Here is a 19,583-nt window from a genome sequence, read left to right as displayed (position 1 = left end):
CGTTCGAGTTTTACGAGTAGACGTATTTCCACCACCAGTACGCCCGCGTCCTTCTATGCTTGCGATAGGGCACAGGAAGCACCGTTTGTAGATCATTGACGGTTGCTGATTTTTTGAGTAGGGTCGGAAAGTGATCAGAGAATGTGGGAAATTTTTGCGGGGGAAGATTTTTGAAAGTTTTTCGATGTGTGAAGTGAGATAGGTGGGAATGTGTGAAGTAGCTGTTCTTGGCTGGAAAATTTGAATAAGACATACAGGCTCGAAAAAAATCGCATTTATAGCGTAGAAGAGTTCGTTCTACGTCCATTGAACCAAAGTTCGCTAGAAACTGGTTTCAAAACAGGGCCCATGTCGAATTTCGAAGACGTGTCTCACTCGGATTTCGAGTTGAAAGTAAACAATAATATGGAATAATTACTCGAAAGTGACCTTGCGACATATCAAAATTGATTAAAATTTTTCGAAAAATTCAAATATCTCGACAAAAATTGTTTTCGAACATTTCGAAAAATTTTGAGCTCGAAATTGAGTGATAATTGATATAGTGAGAATAGGAATTACTGACTTAGGGATTTAGAATCATTAGAATTGGTTAAGGGGTGAAGTCAAGATTTATTCCCTAGAGAGTGAATAATTACTCGTACCAGGATAGCTCTGAGAGAAAAGACCTTATGTAAAACCAATCCACCATATACACAAAAATCATACTAAAATACCAAGAAAGTACTTACTCAAGATCGCAGAAACATTCTTAAAAGCAATTTATTAATATTTTAGCACAACAAAATACACGTTAGGATTTAGGAAGTGTAACATAATTGACATTATTTTATGTTCGATAGTGGACTCAACATCTACTTAACATCTCGCATAAAATAGAGACTCGTAATATAATTAAGTTTAAGCTTAATTAAAACTACTTGGCGATGCAATTATGTATTATTTAATTAGACTAGGTGTGTTACGTCCCTCATAATATTATTATTTAACTAATAAGTATTTCACAACTTACGACACTATGCTTATTTTCTGCCTCTCCTGTGATCCACTCATACTAACGTAAGATCGGCGACAGAATTGGGTTATTTTGTTTCATATTTCCCGATAGGTACCGGATCGGAGAAATATCCGTAAAATGGTTAATTTAAATGAACGCCCTAATAGAAAAAATACTAGTAGTAGGTGAAAATACTTCTAGTTTCTTACTAGTTATTACTAGTAAGTACTGCTTTACCACTAGTGCATACTGGTTAACTGATAGTTTATCAGTATTTATTACTAGTGTGTACTACGTCGCTACCAGTTCATACTGGTTCACTACTAATTGATCAGTATTTACTACTAATTAATACTGCATCACTACTAGTTCATACTGATTCACTGCTGATTTATCAGTACTGATTACTAGTTTGTGCTGGATCACTACTAGTTGTTACTTTTCAACTACCAGTTCTTATCAGTTCTTAATGTCAGCAGATTCTCCCTTCTTATTATATTCATTTATTTTACAGAAAATGAATCAATCAATCAATCAATTCTATTTATTTGGTAGTAGAAGGTGGGTGATAGGTAGGGCTGTAGGATTTTTAAGCGCCATCAGACACGTTTTAAGCGTTATAAAAAAAGCAAGAAAAATGCAAGAAAAAAGCAAAAAAAAAGCTGCTTTCAAATCTTTACTATGTTTCATATCAAAATGAAGGTTTTATTTTCAAACCCAGTAAAATACCTCCCTTAAATATATGCACAACTTGAACCAAAATAAACTAAGAAGAAGAAAATGGAAAAAAATGAAGAAAAACTGAAACTGAAACTAAAACTCAAAGTTTAAAAAAAATTATAAAAACTGACAATTGAAAACCAATTAAAATTTTTATTTTTCAGTTTTTCTTCTCTTGTTTGTTTGAAATAATTCATTCAGATTTTTTTTTCAAAAATGTGCAAAAAGGAAAAGTTGAAAAATTTTAGTATTTTTGGAAGTAAAATCGCTGCAATATTTACCAATTTTTTATCCAAAAAAGCGTTAACAATGAAAAAAGAAACACAAAATAAGCAAAATTTCTGCCTTTTTGACAAAAAATAGACGTTTTAAAACATCAACACGTCCCAAAAAAGGAAAAGAAAAGCACTATGAACTTTCACCATTTGCCTCAGAATGGAATGAATCGCAAAGAAAATCCTATCCCTACTGATAGGTATGAACATTTTCATAAATTTGCGGAAGTAAGCCACAAAAAAATCATGAAATTGAAAAAAAAAATGCAATCACTTTTTAAAAAAATACCAATTAGGTAAATTAAAAAAACTACATTTGTGATGGGTGCAGCTACTGAAGCATGATAAAATGTTGTTGTCATCATACAAGCCCAGATAGTGTATGAATAACAGGAGGAATATACTTCATGAAATACCTACTTTTACTATTCAAAAAATTTACTAAGTCCAGAGTTGAAGCAATTATATTGGCCTTTTAGTACTAATAATTCCAACAATGGGGATAGCCGAGTGGTCTAAGTGGGTGAGTAACTAGTAGTGACTAGTGAGTGACTGAAGGGTAGTGGGTTCGAGCCCTGCCTAGGGCAAAAAATTTTTTCCTCTCCAAATTGATTTTTAGGATGAGGTTTCCTAGCACTGTGCTGTACTGTGCTTGTTTCAATGAAGAAACGTAGATTTAGTCATTAATTAATTTAATTAATATATTTTCACGCATTTTTCAATGAGGGCAGTTCAAGTACTACTTGATCACTTCCAACTACTAGTTAACCAGTTCCAACTACTAATCAGAGTGCCAAAATATTACTAGTTGAAACTATAGTACTTTTTTTTTCATCGAACTACTAGTATTTTTTCTATTAGGGCGTATTTAATTAATTCACATTATTAAACAAATTATCCACAGTGGTAGTGGGCGAAAACAGTTAAGAGGGATGGAGGTTTTAAGGCCTTCATTGCCTATACGTCTTTTTGTGACCAAGAACCAGCCATCGCGAGTAGCTTATTCCAAGTGAGGTTCGTGGCTGGAAATCCGATGCTCGTACCCTCGAGTTTTCCCTCGATCTACGAGTCACCGGATAAATAAATCATTTCTCCTATATGCGTAGTTCTCACGTTGCCATACTTCCAGTATAAGTAAATCTTATACGCCTACGCTAACTAAGAATATTACGATTAAATGTACGAAGGGATTAATTTAATCATCGCTAAGGCGATCAGGGCATATTCCCTCATATCATAATTATAAGAATTATTGAAAAAGTGTCACGCGACCTATCAAAATGTGTTGAACGTTTGCGAATAATTCAAGAAATTAAACTTAGTCGGGGGCCCGCATAAGGATCACTTGCACCCCCCTGCCGATCCTCCAGGACAACTTTTTTCTTAAAGAGAGAGTCCTAAGGAACATTTCTAGCCCTTGTCCTCAAAAAAAACCTGGCCCTACTTTCAAAATGGCCGCCATTTTGATTGACAGGTTAGCCAAAATCGCAGATTTTGCGTTTCAACATAGGACTAACATGGAATTTTCTAAACCGTACAACCTGTCAAAATTTCAAGTGCTAAAGTACATTACTCGATTTTTGGTGAATTTTTAAAAATCAAATTTTGGCCAAAATGTGAGAAAAAAAATCAAAATTTTACCAAATTGACCTATAGAAAGCTGAAATTTGGGATATACCCTATTTTCGACATGCCAAATCGATTGGAAACTGTTTCAAACCTTTTTGAGCAGTTCGGGAGCCTCCAGCAGATTTTTGAAACTCAAAATTCCCACAAAATTTCATCAAATGGCAGGTTATCTAACAGGTAGTGCAAGTAGTGAAAGTAGTGAAAAAGTAAGTAGAAAAAATTCAAATTCGTTCCTTTTTCTAGATCTTTATTCCGTAGAAAAGAGCTCATTTGTCGAATTTTTTAAAGCTTGAATTACACATTTTTGAGAGCTTTCGCCCTCGCTTCGCTCCGGCTGTTTACTCTTTTTCCCTATGAAAAACTATTGTTCAAATTCAAGAAATGTTCAATGTTTGAATCAAATAAATAAACTCTTCCCTGCATGAAGAATTTTTTTTTCACTTCTTGAAATATGAATTTTTGCAAGCTTCTACCCTCGCTACGCTCGGGCTCATTTGCTTTTTTTTCAATTTTAAGTTTTTCAAAAAAAAATTATTTGAATATCAAAATTTTGAAGCAAAGCAATAAACTTACTATAATTAACCAATTTATCACAATAAAAATCATCGTTTTTTTTACATAATTATGTACCTCCCTCTCAAAATTAAAAATTTGGTTTGTTGAAAAAAAAGTTTTCAATTTGCCCAATTTCATTACATGAGCACGAACCTATAACGTGAAAAAATCAAAAATTGAAATTATAAAAATATATTTTCGACATCTGCTTGCTTGAAAAAAATCTTGGGATGTTGAAGACATTGGAAAACTAAAAGCGAAAAATTCTAATGTTAAATTTTGCATTCCCCCGGCTCCTTTTTTTCATAAAATCTCTAGTGTTTGAAAAATGTCCTGCTAAAGTCCTGATTTTTTATTTTGAAATTTTGCTTGACACCTTGTCTCATAACGAATGTAATAAGCTCGTTTATTTGTATTGTTTTATTTTCTTCCAGTTTCAATTTTTTTAAAAATTTTCATATGTGCAAAATTTGACTATGTTAATTTTTTTTTTGGGGGGGGGGGGGGGAATGGTCGAGTGGATTGCATTCTGAAAATTTGGTTGAAAAAATGGTGATTTTTTCAACAAAAAAAATCCGTTAGATACTCTGTACTTATTAATATATAGATTTATGTATATTTATAACAACCTATGTGTAGAACGAATTGAATCCATGATTACGTTATCTTATTATTCGGTAATCGTTCGTAAAATATTGACGGACGATTGTATAATATTCATGAAACGTAAGAATGTTGCCAAGCAAAGAGGATAAACTCCCAGCGCTGTTGCAGAGATCGGTCTTTGAGTTTGACACAGGAGTAGGTAAACATCTTTACGCAACAATGTGGACCAGTACCAGGGTGTAGAATATACAGCAAAACTCAATGCCTCTGCCTGTTGGAAAATGCATTTTTAAAATGTCATGTACATATATTTACTCCTTATTTCTTGTATATAGCATTTTTTTCAGTCTTTTACATACTGTATAATATGTACATACATACATACATACATACCTGCTATTATAGGTACCTACCGAGTCATCCAGCATGCCACCCAACCAACATAGCATAAATACCCATTGGATTGAGCTAAGAAACACTGATAGTTCTCTCAATCTCACTGTCATTGAGATATTGGGCTAAAAAAAACAAAAAAACAAAAACATTTTGCGTACATACAAGTATGTATGTACATGTAGAAAGCAAATAAATATCTATCTACTAGATAGTGGTAATAGGTATGAACACTCACTGATACGAAGAGAAAAGCATGAGTGATCTCAATAAAAAGTACACATGGCAATAAAACAGCTGCTAATGTTTCATAATATCCCCGAAAACATTCGATCATTCTGATAACAAGGAAGAATTTATTTGATTATTCATTAATATTCTATAGAACGTTAAAGGTATACATAGTACATAGGTAGAGGTACATAACCCTACTTGATAGCGCTTTGGTAATCCTTGACACATTTGATGATAGAGTTTTTGAATTTTGGTTGCATGCTTCGGTAAGATTCAATTGTAATGGGATTCAAGTTCAGCAAATTTAGGTCTTCGATGATTTTTTGTATTTCATTGTGAAATATAATACCGCAAAATACAAAAATAAGTGAGATCATGGGAATGCCTAAGAATAAAGAAGCAGCAGCTAAATTTACTACTGTGCTAAAAATCAGGAAAAATGGCAAAGATCCGTATTGCTCGATTTTTGGTGGATAAACGAGGTAGTAAATAACGTTTTTAACTTTTTCATCTTCGTAAAAAAGCAATACACTCACATAACAAATTGAACAATATATTGAAAGAGTTAGACAGTTGTATAGAAAAATGTTCTTGATCCATTTTCCCAAGTTGAATTCTTTTTCCGTTTTACTATGACTATTCAGTTCCCTTTTCATAATAATATGATCCGCTATTTGGATCACATCGAGTAAATCACTGCGGTAGTGAATCACTGAGATGTATGGTACGAGTACGTAACAAAGGGTGGCAATCATGATTACAAATATTGTGTATAAAATGTCAGCTGCATCTTCGGTACTACCGTAAAATGAATAAGATACTACTTGACAACATCCCACTAACAATCCAGACATTTGCCACCAAAACAAAAATAGTTTGGTGTGCCGGTGAAACGTAGTGCTGAAGTATATTTCTCCTAAGAAACAATACACCAAATAGAACTGATTCGCGGTCGTCGATTTGTACCCAAATATATTCTCTTTACCACGCATTTGGTTCACAATTTTCACGATATCGTTCAACACATTCATAATTTTCAATCGTCGGATTAGTACATATAGGTTGTAAATTTGAATGAATACTGATTTTCTTGAGGGATGGCCGTTCTCATTACCTACGGTTGGTACTTTGTAAAAAACACCTACCTATTATTATTCTAATGTATTTTTTAACGTTCAATTACAGGATTTAAAATTTTTAATGATACCTACGTTAAAATCATTAATATTCAAAATGAGAATATGGGGTAACTATGTACATAGGTACTATGGTTGATAAGTAATGCATTGATTTGTAGGTGATTTGTAGAATTTTCACTCCAGAAAATGGCAAAAAACGCAATTTAAAAATGGTTAGCGGTTAAAAAAAAAAAGAGTTACTTTAATGGCAACTTCTATGTAATTTTAAATTATTACCTGCCTTGCTTGCATAAAAGTTCAGCAAGTTATCAATTTTTGAAAACTCTTATGGGAGTTTTTAAATTAAATTTTAACTCTGTAAATAATTTTTGAACTCACAAGAAGGAAATAATCCGAGCTGCCTATTATCGATTTTAAACAGAGATACTACTTTTGCAAGAATACCTTTTTTTTTGTTTTTTTTTGTTTCCTATCATACTGCACTTTGAAACTGCTCATTTCTCCTAAACACCAACCTCACCTGCCACTCAGACCACCTCGCGCTCACTTCACCCGACATGGCCATACCTAATGGTCTGTAACCGCTTAACCAAAATTTCAGCTGCTCTAATTGATTTTTCTATTTTTTTAAATCCAAAAATCGTGATTTTCCAAAATTTTGACATCTAGTGTAGATGGCCTGCATCGGCTTAGGTGATTCCTATGATAGGTATCATCTATAGGGATGCAAATTATACCTACTTATTATACTATATGGAAACGTGTGTAAATATTTAATGAGTTAGATTCGTGCAGATGATGTCACAGGTGGTCAACCCTTCTTATTTAGTCGAGTTATTTATTAGACAAGGGTTGGCAGCCCCCGCGACATTTATGGCTTGAGATAGGAAAATAAGATCATTATTTATCAAAATTTATTGTAAAGAATGCTCGCTTTTCGACAGGTCGCGGAATGTCTTTGAAATATGCCAACACCTCGAGCATTTCTTACCCCTTTTTACCACGTGATCGTGGGGGAGGATCTTATTTGACCCTATTGTCTATAAATTGAATCGTTTTAACGCCAAAAACCACTTGGCTCCTGAACCTGCAGTAAATAGGTACCTCGTCGCGAACTTCCGTATCGGCGTGATTTTATCATATAATTTCTTACCCGAGCGTAGAAATTATTCACAGTAGTGATGATGAAAATCATGGTCTACCCTTTTAATTTACACCACTGTGGTCAGTGGTTAATTCATTATTAATTTGATCATGGATCCGATGATCATTAATTTGTGTCTTTTTGGCAATGTACCCTGAACCGGTCAGGTAGGCATTGTGCAAAGAATTAAAATGGATCTCTTTTAGTTAAGTTCCATCGACGCCTTTGGTATTAGTAAGACCCCTGAAAGTGATGGAAAACGTGTATAGTTTGGTAAGTAAGTTTGAAATAACTTACTCTTATCTAATTAATTCAACATTAGCGATTAATTAGAGTAGATGGGCAAGTATTCCACTGCATGAGGGCATGGGTACTTGGTCAATTAATTTATTAAAATACCTACCTTTCGAATGGAGTAATGACAAAATTATATCTTGTTCTCTTTGGATAAACTTATTTTTACTCATCAAAGTTATATTTGTTATTGATAGTTTTGATGTAGGCCTACACAAGTGTTACTTTATGGTACTTTGATGTAAAAATGTTCTATCTCTGCCTTCAAACGGCTCTTAGGCAAACATTATTGTTTGTTAAAAGATTAGATGTTGTCTTTGTAAATTACCTACGTTTTAGTAAAATGATCTTAATTTGTTTTGGTGTTAGAATATATTTCTCTTGTCATTACATAATAATTGCATATATTAGACTGCTGAAATAATATAAAAGCCTCTTTGAGTGAGCTAACCAGGCATAATACATTTATTTTACCCTTAGGGAATAAATGGAAAAATCCCACCACTATAGGAAGGAATTATGAACCATATATCAATTGACGCATTTCAGGCAGACCTAACTATATCACTTGTTTTCTTTATTCTTTTAATGTACTTTTTTTGCAAAATTGAAAAAAATCAATTCTGAAGCTAATATCGACTCCTCTAAACTAAATTCCTCCATTTCCCGGCATTCTGGAACCACCAGCTCGATTTAAAATTTTTATTGAATTTTTGGATCTCTCTGAAAGAACTGGAAATTTTTTTTTTTGGATGTTTGTAATTACTTGATTATTACACCCATTGTAAGAAATTTTATATCGAGTTGGTAAAGTCAAGTTTTTAGTGTGCGTAGCACACTATTGGTTTCGCTTTGAGAAATTGAAATTTCAATTACAATGAATGTTCTCTTAAGCTATCCAACCGTTTTTCGTACCTATTGGACACCATTTGAGAATCATTAAGGCGGAGGGAATAGATTAATTTTCATTCAATTCGGATGGGTAATTGCTGAGTAATTGCAATTTTAGTTCATTATTTTAATGCATTAAATCCTAAAAAAGGGAAAAGGGGACTTGTAGAACACCTGCCGCTCATTGTACCCTGCTATACCCCCAGTCTATTCCATCACCAGCTGTGTTTCATTGTACCCTGTTACACCCCCAGTCTGTTAGCTGTAAATTCCAAGTGGGCGTGGTTTGGTGGGGCGTTTACCAAACAAATATATTATTTTAATGCCCTAACCCTCGTAGTCAATCGGTGGCTGAATGGATAGGGCATGTAGGTAGGAATAGGAAATTTAGGGACCCAGGTTCGAATCCCCGTGAGGTAAGTAGGTAGGTGACGGATTTTTCGTAGGAAAATTGGATAGGTAAATGCTTTGGAGTTACTATGTAGTACATGGTAATGGTGCAAAATGGCAAAAATAATGCTGAAACTGAGTTATGAATTATGATATCATTTGCTAACTAAAAATTAAAAATTCATTTCATTAATTTTTTGTCTACCTGTAGCCATAAGTATAGTAAGAATTACCTTGACATGAATAATTTTCAACTTTTTACTTATAATTTAAATATTACTTCAAAATGAGTAATTTAACTAATTTTTCCTACAATTGAAACATGTAATTTTTATTATCATGATTTAGTAAAAATTATTAAAACAAAATGATTTTTACTATTGGTACCTATATAGCAAAATTTATTAAAATGATAATTTTTACTATACGATTACAGTAAAAATTATTGAATGGTTGTGCTAAATACCAGTATTTAGTTAAATTTTTTTGTAAAAATTACCCGTATTTTTTTTTCATGTAAGGTAAAGTGGGGTAATTCCGATGGCAAAATTCAAAATTTTAGCAATTTCTCATTTTTTGGATTTCCTGTACATTTTGGGGCAAAAATGATGTAACAACTTTATTCCTGCGTTCTTCAGCTACACATTGACTATATTGAAGAGTGATTTGTGTGAAGGCTTCATACATATAATTGAAAAAACATTTTGGAAGGTTGAGTTATCAGAATTACCCTAAAAATGGGGTAATTCCGATAATGAGTTTTATAAGGAAAGGAATTCTCCCAGGGTAATTCCGAGCCAGTAATGTTGAAATATACCATTTATTGCATATTTAGGTTTTTATTTCATGTAAATTGAATCATTAGAACAAAAATTGATTTTTTTTTACAAATATGCATTTTTGAGGCATAATTTTTGAAAACTAAACCAACTAGAGAAAAATGCCCCATTTTGAGGATTTTCTTTCATAATTTCGACCCCCTAAAACTATAATACATCAAAACAGAGAAAAAAACATTGCAGGACAATTTTGCTGGGGCTATCGGAATTACCCCGCAGCATGAAAAATGATCGACATGTTTAATAATTCAATGCCACCAAACAAATAATTATAAAAGCAAAATCAAAAGAGGTACTGACACTTTAACACGTATTCATCAAATATCAGCTTCTAAACAGAATTTTTCAACAAGTTTTGAACGATAAAAACGAGTTTCAAAAGTGCACTGTTTTTTGCGGCAAAGGATTTGGGCATTCAGATTTTGAACACTGCACAGACTTGAGAAAACAGAGCAGATGAACCATCTGATCATTAATGGGTGTAGGTTAGCACTAAAACTACCTACTTTCTTCATCATTTGTGCCAAAATGTTTTTTGCAACAAAGCTAGGGCTTGCTATCGGAATTACCCCATATCGGAATTACCCCACTTTACCTTACCTAATTTAGAGGCAATGCAAATTCTTAACATATTTTATAAGATTTAATTCTTAATTTAGAATAAAAAGCTAGTTCTGAAAATTGGTTTGAAAATTTATAAATTTGAAGACAATGGAAATTCTAAAAAAAATAATATGAAAATTTGTATTTAGAGACGCTGAGAATTCCAAAAATTGATTAAAAGTTCTGTAAGTTGCAGATAATGTGAACTTGAAAATTATATGAAATAAGTATTGTAATATTTATGAAGAAGATGAGAATTCTGAAAAATTGGAGGCAATGTGAATTCCAAAAATTGAGTAAACGTTTTACAATTTGTGGACAATATGAACTTGAAAATTGAATTTGAAATTTTTTAATTTAAAGACAATGAGAATTCTGAAAAATTATTCAAAATTTGACTATTTAGAGGCAATGTGAATTCTAAAAATTGATTGCAAATTTCCCAACTCAGCAGCAATGCAAAATTCTGAAAATTTATTGAAAACTTTATGAAATTGTAGCGATGGGGAATTTGGGAAATTGATTTGAAATTTTGTAAATTTTAAAACAATGCAAACTATGAAAAACAACTAGAAATTTCTTAATTTAGAAGCAATACAAGCTTATAAATTATTCTGAAATACCTATTGTAATTTGGAAAATATGAAAACACTGAAAAACAATTATTATTTTGAAGCAGTGAGAGTTTCAAAAATGCTTAGCTGTCTAGTTTAAATTAGATTAGATGTAAGAATTTTTTAATTTCAGAAGGGTCGTCTAGTATGAATAGGGATGTTTCATCTATTTGTAGGGATAGTCTGTGCTGATGTAAGGTGGGACCGTGAAATAGTAACTGTTGGGCAGATAGAAGTTCTGACAGGCAGAACTGGCATGTGGGTTTTGCAGCCCTTTCATAGAGATAATTGTGGGTGATTTTTGTGTGGCCAATTCTCAATCAACCCTAACCTAACCTAACCTCAAATCTGAACTTTGACCAAACCCTAACCTTTTTTTTTCTGGGTTTCCCAGTCCCCAACCTGCTGGCGGGGTAGGGCGAGTTTATTAACCGGCATTTGGTGGCATAACCATCCAAATCGAATGTGGTACCAACGTGTAGATCTCGCTGAGACGAACACAACGCGCTACCTACAACCCTCTCTATCTATTCATGGAAGGAAACTACGAGCATCTAAAATGTACCATATGAGCAAAAAATGAAAAATTGCCATAATGAAAAATTCGACCTAGGGAGCTGGTAGAGCATTCCTTTAGCTAAAAATTGCACATTTTAGCATTGGCTTAAGTACCTTCATTTTTGAAGAATTTATGCAACTTTGAAGTTTTAAAACAGTGATCAATTTGAGTAAAATTTGATGAAATTTTTTTTTTGGAAATTTTACGTTTATGCAACTTTTGCGATGGCGCTTGGTGTACTTATTTTGTAATTTAATTTTTCTCAGAAATTTCATTCCAACTTTTCGTAATTATTATTATGTAAAATTATTCATCTCGAAGTTTTTCCCTTTTCACTTTCTTTTTTTTTAGCAGTTTTTTGTGATTTTTTGCATTAATTTTATAGTTTTCACGATACTTTCTGACGTACGTAATCATTCCCAAATTTCATTCTATTTTGAGAACGTTTTTTCTATTTATCGTAATTTTCGACTTTTTTCAAATATTTTAGGCTGGTTTGTGAATTGTTTGTATTTTTCGACGTGACATCTACTATTGGTTAGGTACCTATAGTTTGAAAAAAGGTTTCATGAAATATCGATTTTTTTAACTCAGTTTTGTTGACATTTCGTTTAGGTTCGCTGATTATGTAGTTTGCCAGCTCATTTGCTATCATTCATTTCATTTATGTCACTTTATTATTTTTTTTTGTTTTCGCTTTCGCATTCTTTCGTTTTTTTTTTCGTCAATGTTTTTGTTTACTGATTTTTTTACTTGATTGTTGTAGTTCATTTCTGAATTCCGGTGCTTGATACTTTGGTGGAAAAATTGTATTGTTTCAACTCAGAATCAAAAAAGTTCCATGCTACATTTAAATGGGTTACTTCGAGGAAAATATTTTTCGATTTTGTTTCAATAGTTTTGAGCCCTGTGGCTGGATGGTGAAAATTTGGGTGGGTGGGTGGGGGGAGGGGCAATGATGAGACAATGTCATACGAGTTGCCTACCCTATATACATAGATGCTCAAGTTACAAATATGGGACCAACCAGTAAACAAGTGAAAATTTAGCGAGAAATTCAATATTCCAACGAGAGTACTTACTTTTTAAATATTTTTTAAAAATAATTTGGAGTCCAAGATGGGGTCGTATTTTTGAGATTTTTGAAGAAAAAAAAGTCATGCGAAGTATCCGAAGGCTTTCCATTTTGCAAACAATTCAAGTATGTATTTCGAAGAAACCACTTTTTGAGCATTTTTGAGAAAGTTTGAGCCTGGTCGTGGATTTTGAAATTTTTCAAAACTGGTACCTAATGCAAACCTGTCTAAATTGGTTGAAATGTTGAAAAAAATTCAAGCGTTTTGGGAAACGTTTTTTTCCCCGCGGATCTTTGAAGAATTTTGAGCCCAACAAGAGGACATGGTTTTTTGAAAAGGTGTCCTGCAATAGGTAATTGCAACCCATCCCGGTTTTTTGAAATTTTCCGATAACTTTTTCAAATATTTCGACGAAAATGTGTATTATTGAGCATCTTTGCGGAACATTCATCCAGGAAATTGAGTCATGATTTTGAAATTTCCGAAAGAGTGTGCTGTGCGACCTACGAGTATTCAGAAGGTGTGAAATTTTGCGAGAAATTCGAATGCTTCGTCGAAAATACTTTTTAAGAATTTTGGGCATTTTTGGGCAACCTGGTTAAAATTTTGAACGAATTTCAAACGTTCTGATGTAACTGATTTTTGAGTATTTTTGAAGAATCCAACAACTACCCGAATTTAGATCATGAGTAAATAGTTATGGAATTTTGGATTTTCGAAAAAGAAATTTTTGATGAGTTGAGCCCAATTTTAGGGTGGGGTTGAAACTTGTCATGTGATCCAACTAGGTCTAACCCCTCAAAGCCCCTGTTGTGAAAAATCGTCAACAGTCGAGTGATATATCGAATGGTATGTTTCATTTCAACGTCACTGAGTACGATTATGAACTTATTTTTTGAGGGCCAACCCCGCGTAGCTCCTAACTACCCCAAAAAAGGGTCGAAATTTTGAAAAATTGTGAAAATTCGAGTGATATATCGAATGGTGTGTTTTCGAGGTCACTGAACCCGAATATGAACTTATTTTTGGGTCGAAGCCACTCAATGCCCCTCTGTCTGCCAAAACTGGGGGGGGGGTCAAAATTTTGAAAAATCGTGAAAAGTCGACTGATATATCGAATGGTATATTTTCGAGGTCACTGAACCCGAATATTATGAACTTTTTTTTGGGGCCCGACCCCTCAATGTCCTTCTGTGCCTCAAAAGGGGTCCAAAATTTTGAAAAATTGTGAAAAGTCGAGTGATACATCGAATGGTATGTTTCGAGGTCACTGAACCCGAATATGAACTTATTTTTTGGGCTCAACCCCTCAGTCCCTCTGTGCCCCAAAAGAGGTCCAAAATTTTGAAAAATTTTGAAAAATCGAGTGATATATCGAATGTCATGTTTTAGAGGTCACCGAAACCGAAAATGAGCTTATTTTTGGGGTGTAGCCTCTCAATGCCCCTCTGCGTCCAAAAAGGGGGGGGGTCAAAATTTTGAAAAATCGTATAAAGTCGTGTGATATATCGAATGATATGTTTTCGAGGTCGCTGAGTACGAATATGAACTTATTTTTTTGGCCCAATCCCTCAATGTCCTTCTGTGCCCCAAAAGTGGTCCAAAATTTTGAAAAATTGTGAAAAGTCGTGTGATATATCGAATGGTATGTTTTCGAGGTCGCTGAGTACGAATATGAATTTATTTTTTGGGCTCGACCCCTCAAAGTTTGTAACTGCCTCAAAAAAGGGCCAAAATTTTGAAAAATCGTGAGTAGTCGAGTGATGTATCAATAATAGTAGGTTTTCGAGGACACTGACCCGGAATATGAACTTTTTTTTCTGCTTACGATGCCTCAAAAATCCCTTACGCCTCCCCCCACCCGCTAAATAGGATGAAATTGTGAAAAGTCGGCAAAAGTTTTGCCTAGTTTGCATCATTTGTTTTGCTTGTCGAATCTTAGGATGGAAGGGTGGCATCATTTTATTGTTGTATTAGCTGGCAAAGCTACCTACCTAGTACCTAGATATAGAAGTTGAGTACCTTTTTTTAAACGCTGATTTTTTTTTTTGCATGAAATACCTATTGTTGATTTGTTGCATTCAATTATGTGATGATTTCAGTCGTTCGTAATTCTAATCGACTTGTGTTGATTTTTGTTTGTTTTAGGAGTTCAAGACAGATCCTGATCTAAGAACGGTATTCGGATGCAGCTCCTACCTACCTGTGATATCATCAGCTCCAGAATATTCTCCAGCTTCGAACGTGCGACATCGACACCTTATGTATGTTAGCTGATATCTCTCGCCTCCCACCCGCCTGTCCAGTTTCAATTTAACGCGATCTGCTTTTGACGGAATAGCCAGCGCAGCGTGGCGATTTTATTCGGCGGAACCGGAATTTTACCGAGCTTCGAGAAGCACTTTTTAAGCATGTACGTACAATGTTTGTAAAAAATGTAACTTGCCCCCCCCCTGTCCCTTTAACGCAGCATTTATACGATGGACGCGATACAGCGCAGAATAATTATTTTTTGAGAAGTAGGATACTCAGACTTACCAGCTCGCAGAACGATATTTTTCACGTGCAATTTTTATCACGTGCGAATTTATTGAATGGTCATCATTACCCTCGTTGACCTATACATTTGAACGCAGCACTTGAGTGTGATAATTTTAGCTGACATAATACATATGTGTACTTCTACGTCAAAAGGGCCCATTCGGTCGGTGCCGAGAAGGGTATAGATTTTATTTTTCAAAAATCAAAATAAGCTTCCAATGTTCTCCGGTGGATTCCAACAGTGTTTGAGTGTGAAGCTGTCCATGAAAGCATCACGTTCGCGCGCCATTTAAATCAATTGGAAAACTTTGGAAGATTGTACCGATTTTTGAAAAATAAAATCTACACCCTTCTCGGCACCGACCGAATGGGCCCTTTTGACGTAGAAGTACACATATTATTCCAGTTTGAAGAACGATATTCTAAGCATGCGAATTTGTAAACGTGATTATATCCTCGCTTACTACATATTTGATGATTGAAATGATTCTATTGGAAGAGCTCTACGTCGTCGGGCTGAACGTTGTGCAAAGTCTTTTGTGTCTGGAAGCTGGCATCTGCTACGCCATGTAGGAGGCGTGTGACTGTGAAGTGTGCGCGAAGTTGGCGAAGGCTTCAAAATAGGCATATGGGGTAAGATTCGAGACGGAGGTTGGTGCGTACGGACCTCCGAGTCGACCGAGCTCGGACTGCCCTTGTGGCCGACTTAGGCGAGGTTAGGGTAGAAATCCGTGCGCCGTCTACTTGCTTACTGCTTCCCGGCGGTACACGTGCCGACCGGGGTTTTTACAGGATCGGGCTTATCAAATGGGATGTAGGCTGGCGCCTTTCAGGCGGTCTGTTATCACTTCGTAGGAGTGTAACTTTTATTCCTACGCTGAGGTCAGCGTGTTGTAAATTTTACTCTGGTACGAAGTTATAACCGACCTGTCTGCGGGGTCAGCTATATACCTTGCCTTGAGGATAAGTTCAGCCTATCCCGCAGTGTTGGCGCTTTGGTAGAATGCCATGATGAGTCATGAACATTCAGCAGCACTGCCCGTGGTGAGTGTAGGGAATTTGAGATACTGTTCCGGAGAGTTGGGCCCGACAAAGGGTTCGATTGTCTGGACTGTTGAGAGTGCGAGAAGAGCGGATGTCGATCTGGATTTTTATGCTTTGTTAGAATCTAGGTAAACGTGTAAGGTCTTTCCGTCATCGTATGGGTAGAGATTGTTCAAAAATTGATCTATTAAAATGATTAGCAGCGAACTTTCTAGGAATGTGTTTTGGTCATCATTGGTCGGATGGGAAATGACTGGGGTTCGATTTTGGTACTGTGTGAAGAGTCAGGTACAGGTGAGTCGTCACAATGTTACGTATTATAAGTTAGTTTATACAAGTCGATTCAGGTGAGTCGTTATTTAATTACTTATTAATTAAGATAACCTTATTTGCGTCAAATTTGAGATATGAGACAGCGTAATTGTCAAGCATTGACGCTGTTTTACAATGAAATTTGTCGAGAAATTGAGATTAGGACACCCCCCCCCCCGTCCCTCTACTTTTTATGTACATAATGTTGGTGTTGTATCACATTTTTGTTTGTATATTTCTTTAATTGAAAATTTGTATCAATCACATGTTATTATTATTCGTGTATTTTTGTAATGACCAGTCATGGTTTTTCACTATCGAGCGGCCGGCAGTGTTTCTTAATCGAGGTTGGTCAACGTGTTGTAGAATTAAGATTGTATTGATTTTCTTTGCCGTTGAAAGATTGAAACGATTTTCGTTTTGTGTTGTTTTGTTTTATTTTATTTTATTTTATGTTTCGAAATCTGACAAATTCGCTATTTTTCATTGAACCTCACTCTCAGAAGCCCATTTTTGGGGGTTTTGCTAAAATTATATCAAATTTGTACTCAAGCGCCTCTAAAACACTTATTTTGATGTGTAATATGATATTTAGGACCATTTTTGATTTTTAAACCTCCCCCTTCAGAAGCTCCTTTCGAGGTTTTCGCCAAAATAATGAAAAGTTCATGTTTGGGAGCATCAAAAACGAATATTTATCATGTCACGTGATATTTAGGGCAGTTTAGGATCATGAACCTCCTCCTTAGAAGCTTATTTTAGGGTCCCTTGGAAACACACATTTTGATATGTCACTTGAAATTTGGGTCAATTTTTGAGTTTTGGACCTCTCCATCGAAAGCAAATTTTGGGGCTTACGCTAAAATGATATCAAAGTCGTACTCGAGTGCTTCAAAATCATACATTTTGATGTGCCACATATTATTTGGGCTAATTTTTGAGTTTTGAACCTCCCCCACTGAAGCCCCTTTTGGGGTTTCCTTTGAAATTAGGCCTATATCGAAATTCAAAATGACATCAAATTCGTGTTCAGGAGCGTCAAAAACATATATTTCGATATGTCACGTGATTTTCAGGCCAATTTTGGAATTTTGAACCTCCTCTTCAGAAGCCCCTTTTGGGGTTTCCTTTGAAATTATATCGAAATTCGTATGCAGGAACTTCGAAAATATACATTTTGATTTGCCACATATTATTTGGGCTAATTTCTGAATTTTGAACTTCTCTTTCTGAAGCTCCTTTTGGGTTTGGGGCTGAAATATTACCAAATTCGTGATCAGCGGGTTCAAAAATATATATTTCGATACCTCACATGGTGAGTAAGCTTGTTTCAAAATTTTGCCCCCCCCCTCTCTTCGAAACCATGTCGATTTGACGTCGAAATAATATCAAATTCGAGTTCAGGAGGTTCGAAAATATACATTTCGATACCTCGCGTGATGATATTGCACTCATTTTCAAATTAACTCCCCCACCCTTTTTAGAAGCACATTTCTTCAAAAGATCTACGAAATACGACTATTTTTCAGCCATAATATGCTCCTGCGGAAATAAGCTTAAGGCAACTAGATCATAAATGCCAAAATTCAAACTTGGCTGGAAATGTAAAAAAAAACTGTAAGTAATTTGCAAGGAGTTGATGAACTCCAAATTATGAGATTTGTATTCGAAAAGTCGAAAACGCCTTCAAAATACCCAATAGGCAACTTGGATAACTGATTGTAGTCGAAACACGGCAATTTTTCGTTTATAATAAATGCCCCTGCGAAAATAATTCATAGGCAACTCAAATAACAAATATTTTGAAAGTGTATTGAAATCGAATGGACACATAGCGCCATCTATCGGAATAAAACGGAACTTTCGTTCTGTTTTTAGAAATCGAAGTTATAAAAATGAGGAAATGAAAGCTAGATATGCGCGTGGCGCTATCTATCGGAATAATATAGGAACTACTTCGCACAGAACACTCTAAAACGCATTTTTAATGCCGGATTTCTACGTAGTTCCGTAATATTCCGATAGATAGCGCCACGCGCATATCTAGCTTTCATATCCTCATTTTACAACATCGATTTTTAAAAAAACAGAACGAAAGTTCCGTTTTATTCCGATAGATGGCGCTGTCAGCTCATTTTATGGGTTTGAAAAATCACATTTCGAGAACTAGATATGCGCGTGGCGCTATCTATTGGAATATCACGGAACTACCTTGAAATAGGGCATTAAAAATGCGTTTTAGAGTGTTCTGTGCGAAGTAGTTCCTGTAATATTCCAATAGATAGCGCCACGCGCATATCTAGCTTTCGTTCCCTCATTTTTATAACCTCGATTTTTTTAAACACAGAACGAAGGTTCCGTTTTATTTCGATAGATGGCGCTGCTTGTCCGTTGAAGCTAATTCAATGATTGTCAAACAAGTTGCCTATTGGATTCTCGCAGGGGTATTTTAATTCATCATTTTTAGTCGATTTTGGAACGAAATTAATGGAACAAAAGGTCAAAGTGGATGTTCCTTGATACGAGGAATTCAATGGTGTGCTTATTTTTGAGATATAGCGAATATTTTCAGGAGAAATAAACGGTTCGAATTCTATTCGCCGTTTTTTTGTTGAATTTTCATTTTTCATCATCGTGAAAATTAATTATTTTCGTTAAAACAATAAGATTAACGAGTCTTGTCCTACGGTATGCTTTTTTTTATTAGACAGTAGACAGATTTGTTTAT

At 34.8% G+C, this 19,583-nt stretch overlaps 1 protein-coding gene and 1 long non-coding RNA gene across 2 annotated transcripts in view; one reads left to right on the top strand and one right to left on the bottom strand.

Annotated features, from left to right (window-relative positions):
• LOC135845931 (uncharacterized) overlaps positions 1–17,279 on the top strand; it is a 62,428-nt gene extending 45,149 nt beyond the window's left edge. Inside the window, exon 6 of the long non-coding RNA XR_010558863.1 lies at positions 15,107–17,279. This is a non-coding gene — a long non-coding RNA (uncharacterized LOC135845931). The remainder of the gene's footprint in view (positions 1–15,106) is intronic.
• On the bottom strand, positions 745–6,508 carry LOC135843500 (uncharacterized). The gene is made up of 4 exons (XM_065361416.1): positions 5,608–6,508; positions 5,414–5,513; positions 5,196–5,300; positions 745–5,053 (listed from the first exon to the last, which is right to left on the bottom strand). Exons 1-4 carry the CDS (start codon positions 6,438–6,440, stop codon positions 4,847–4,849), a joined length of 1,245 nt encoding a protein of 414 aa, XP_065217488.1. The 5' UTR covers positions 6,441–6,508; the 3' UTR covers positions 745–4,846.
• Positions 17,280–19,583: the final 2,304 nt, after the last annotated feature.

This window comes from Planococcus citri, chromosome 4, assembly GCF_950023065.1.
Source record: "Planococcus citri chromosome 4, ihPlaCitr1.1, whole genome shotgun sequence".
In the NCBI taxonomy this organism is placed as follows: Eukaryota; Metazoa; Arthropoda; class Insecta; order Hemiptera; family Pseudococcidae; genus Planococcus; species Planococcus citri.
This window is presented reverse-complemented; position numbering and strand designations above follow the sequence as displayed.

What these genes read in the sequence shown, in the direction of transcription:
- LOC135843500 (XM_065361416.1), bottom strand. Translation starts at nt 6,440, where the DNA reads ATGAATGTGTTGAACGATATCGTGAAAATTGTGAACCAAATGCGTGGT. An exon ending in ATGCTTTTCTCTTCGTATCA is followed by an intron (nt 5,301 to 5,413) that starts GTGAGTGTTCAT and finishes TGTTTTTTTTAG; the next exon opens with CCCAATATCTCAATGACAGT. An exon ending in GTGGCATGCTGGATGACTCG is followed by an intron (nt 5,054 to 5,195) that starts GTAGGTACCTAT and finishes ATTTTCCAACAG; the next exon opens with GCAGAGGCATTGAGTTTTGC.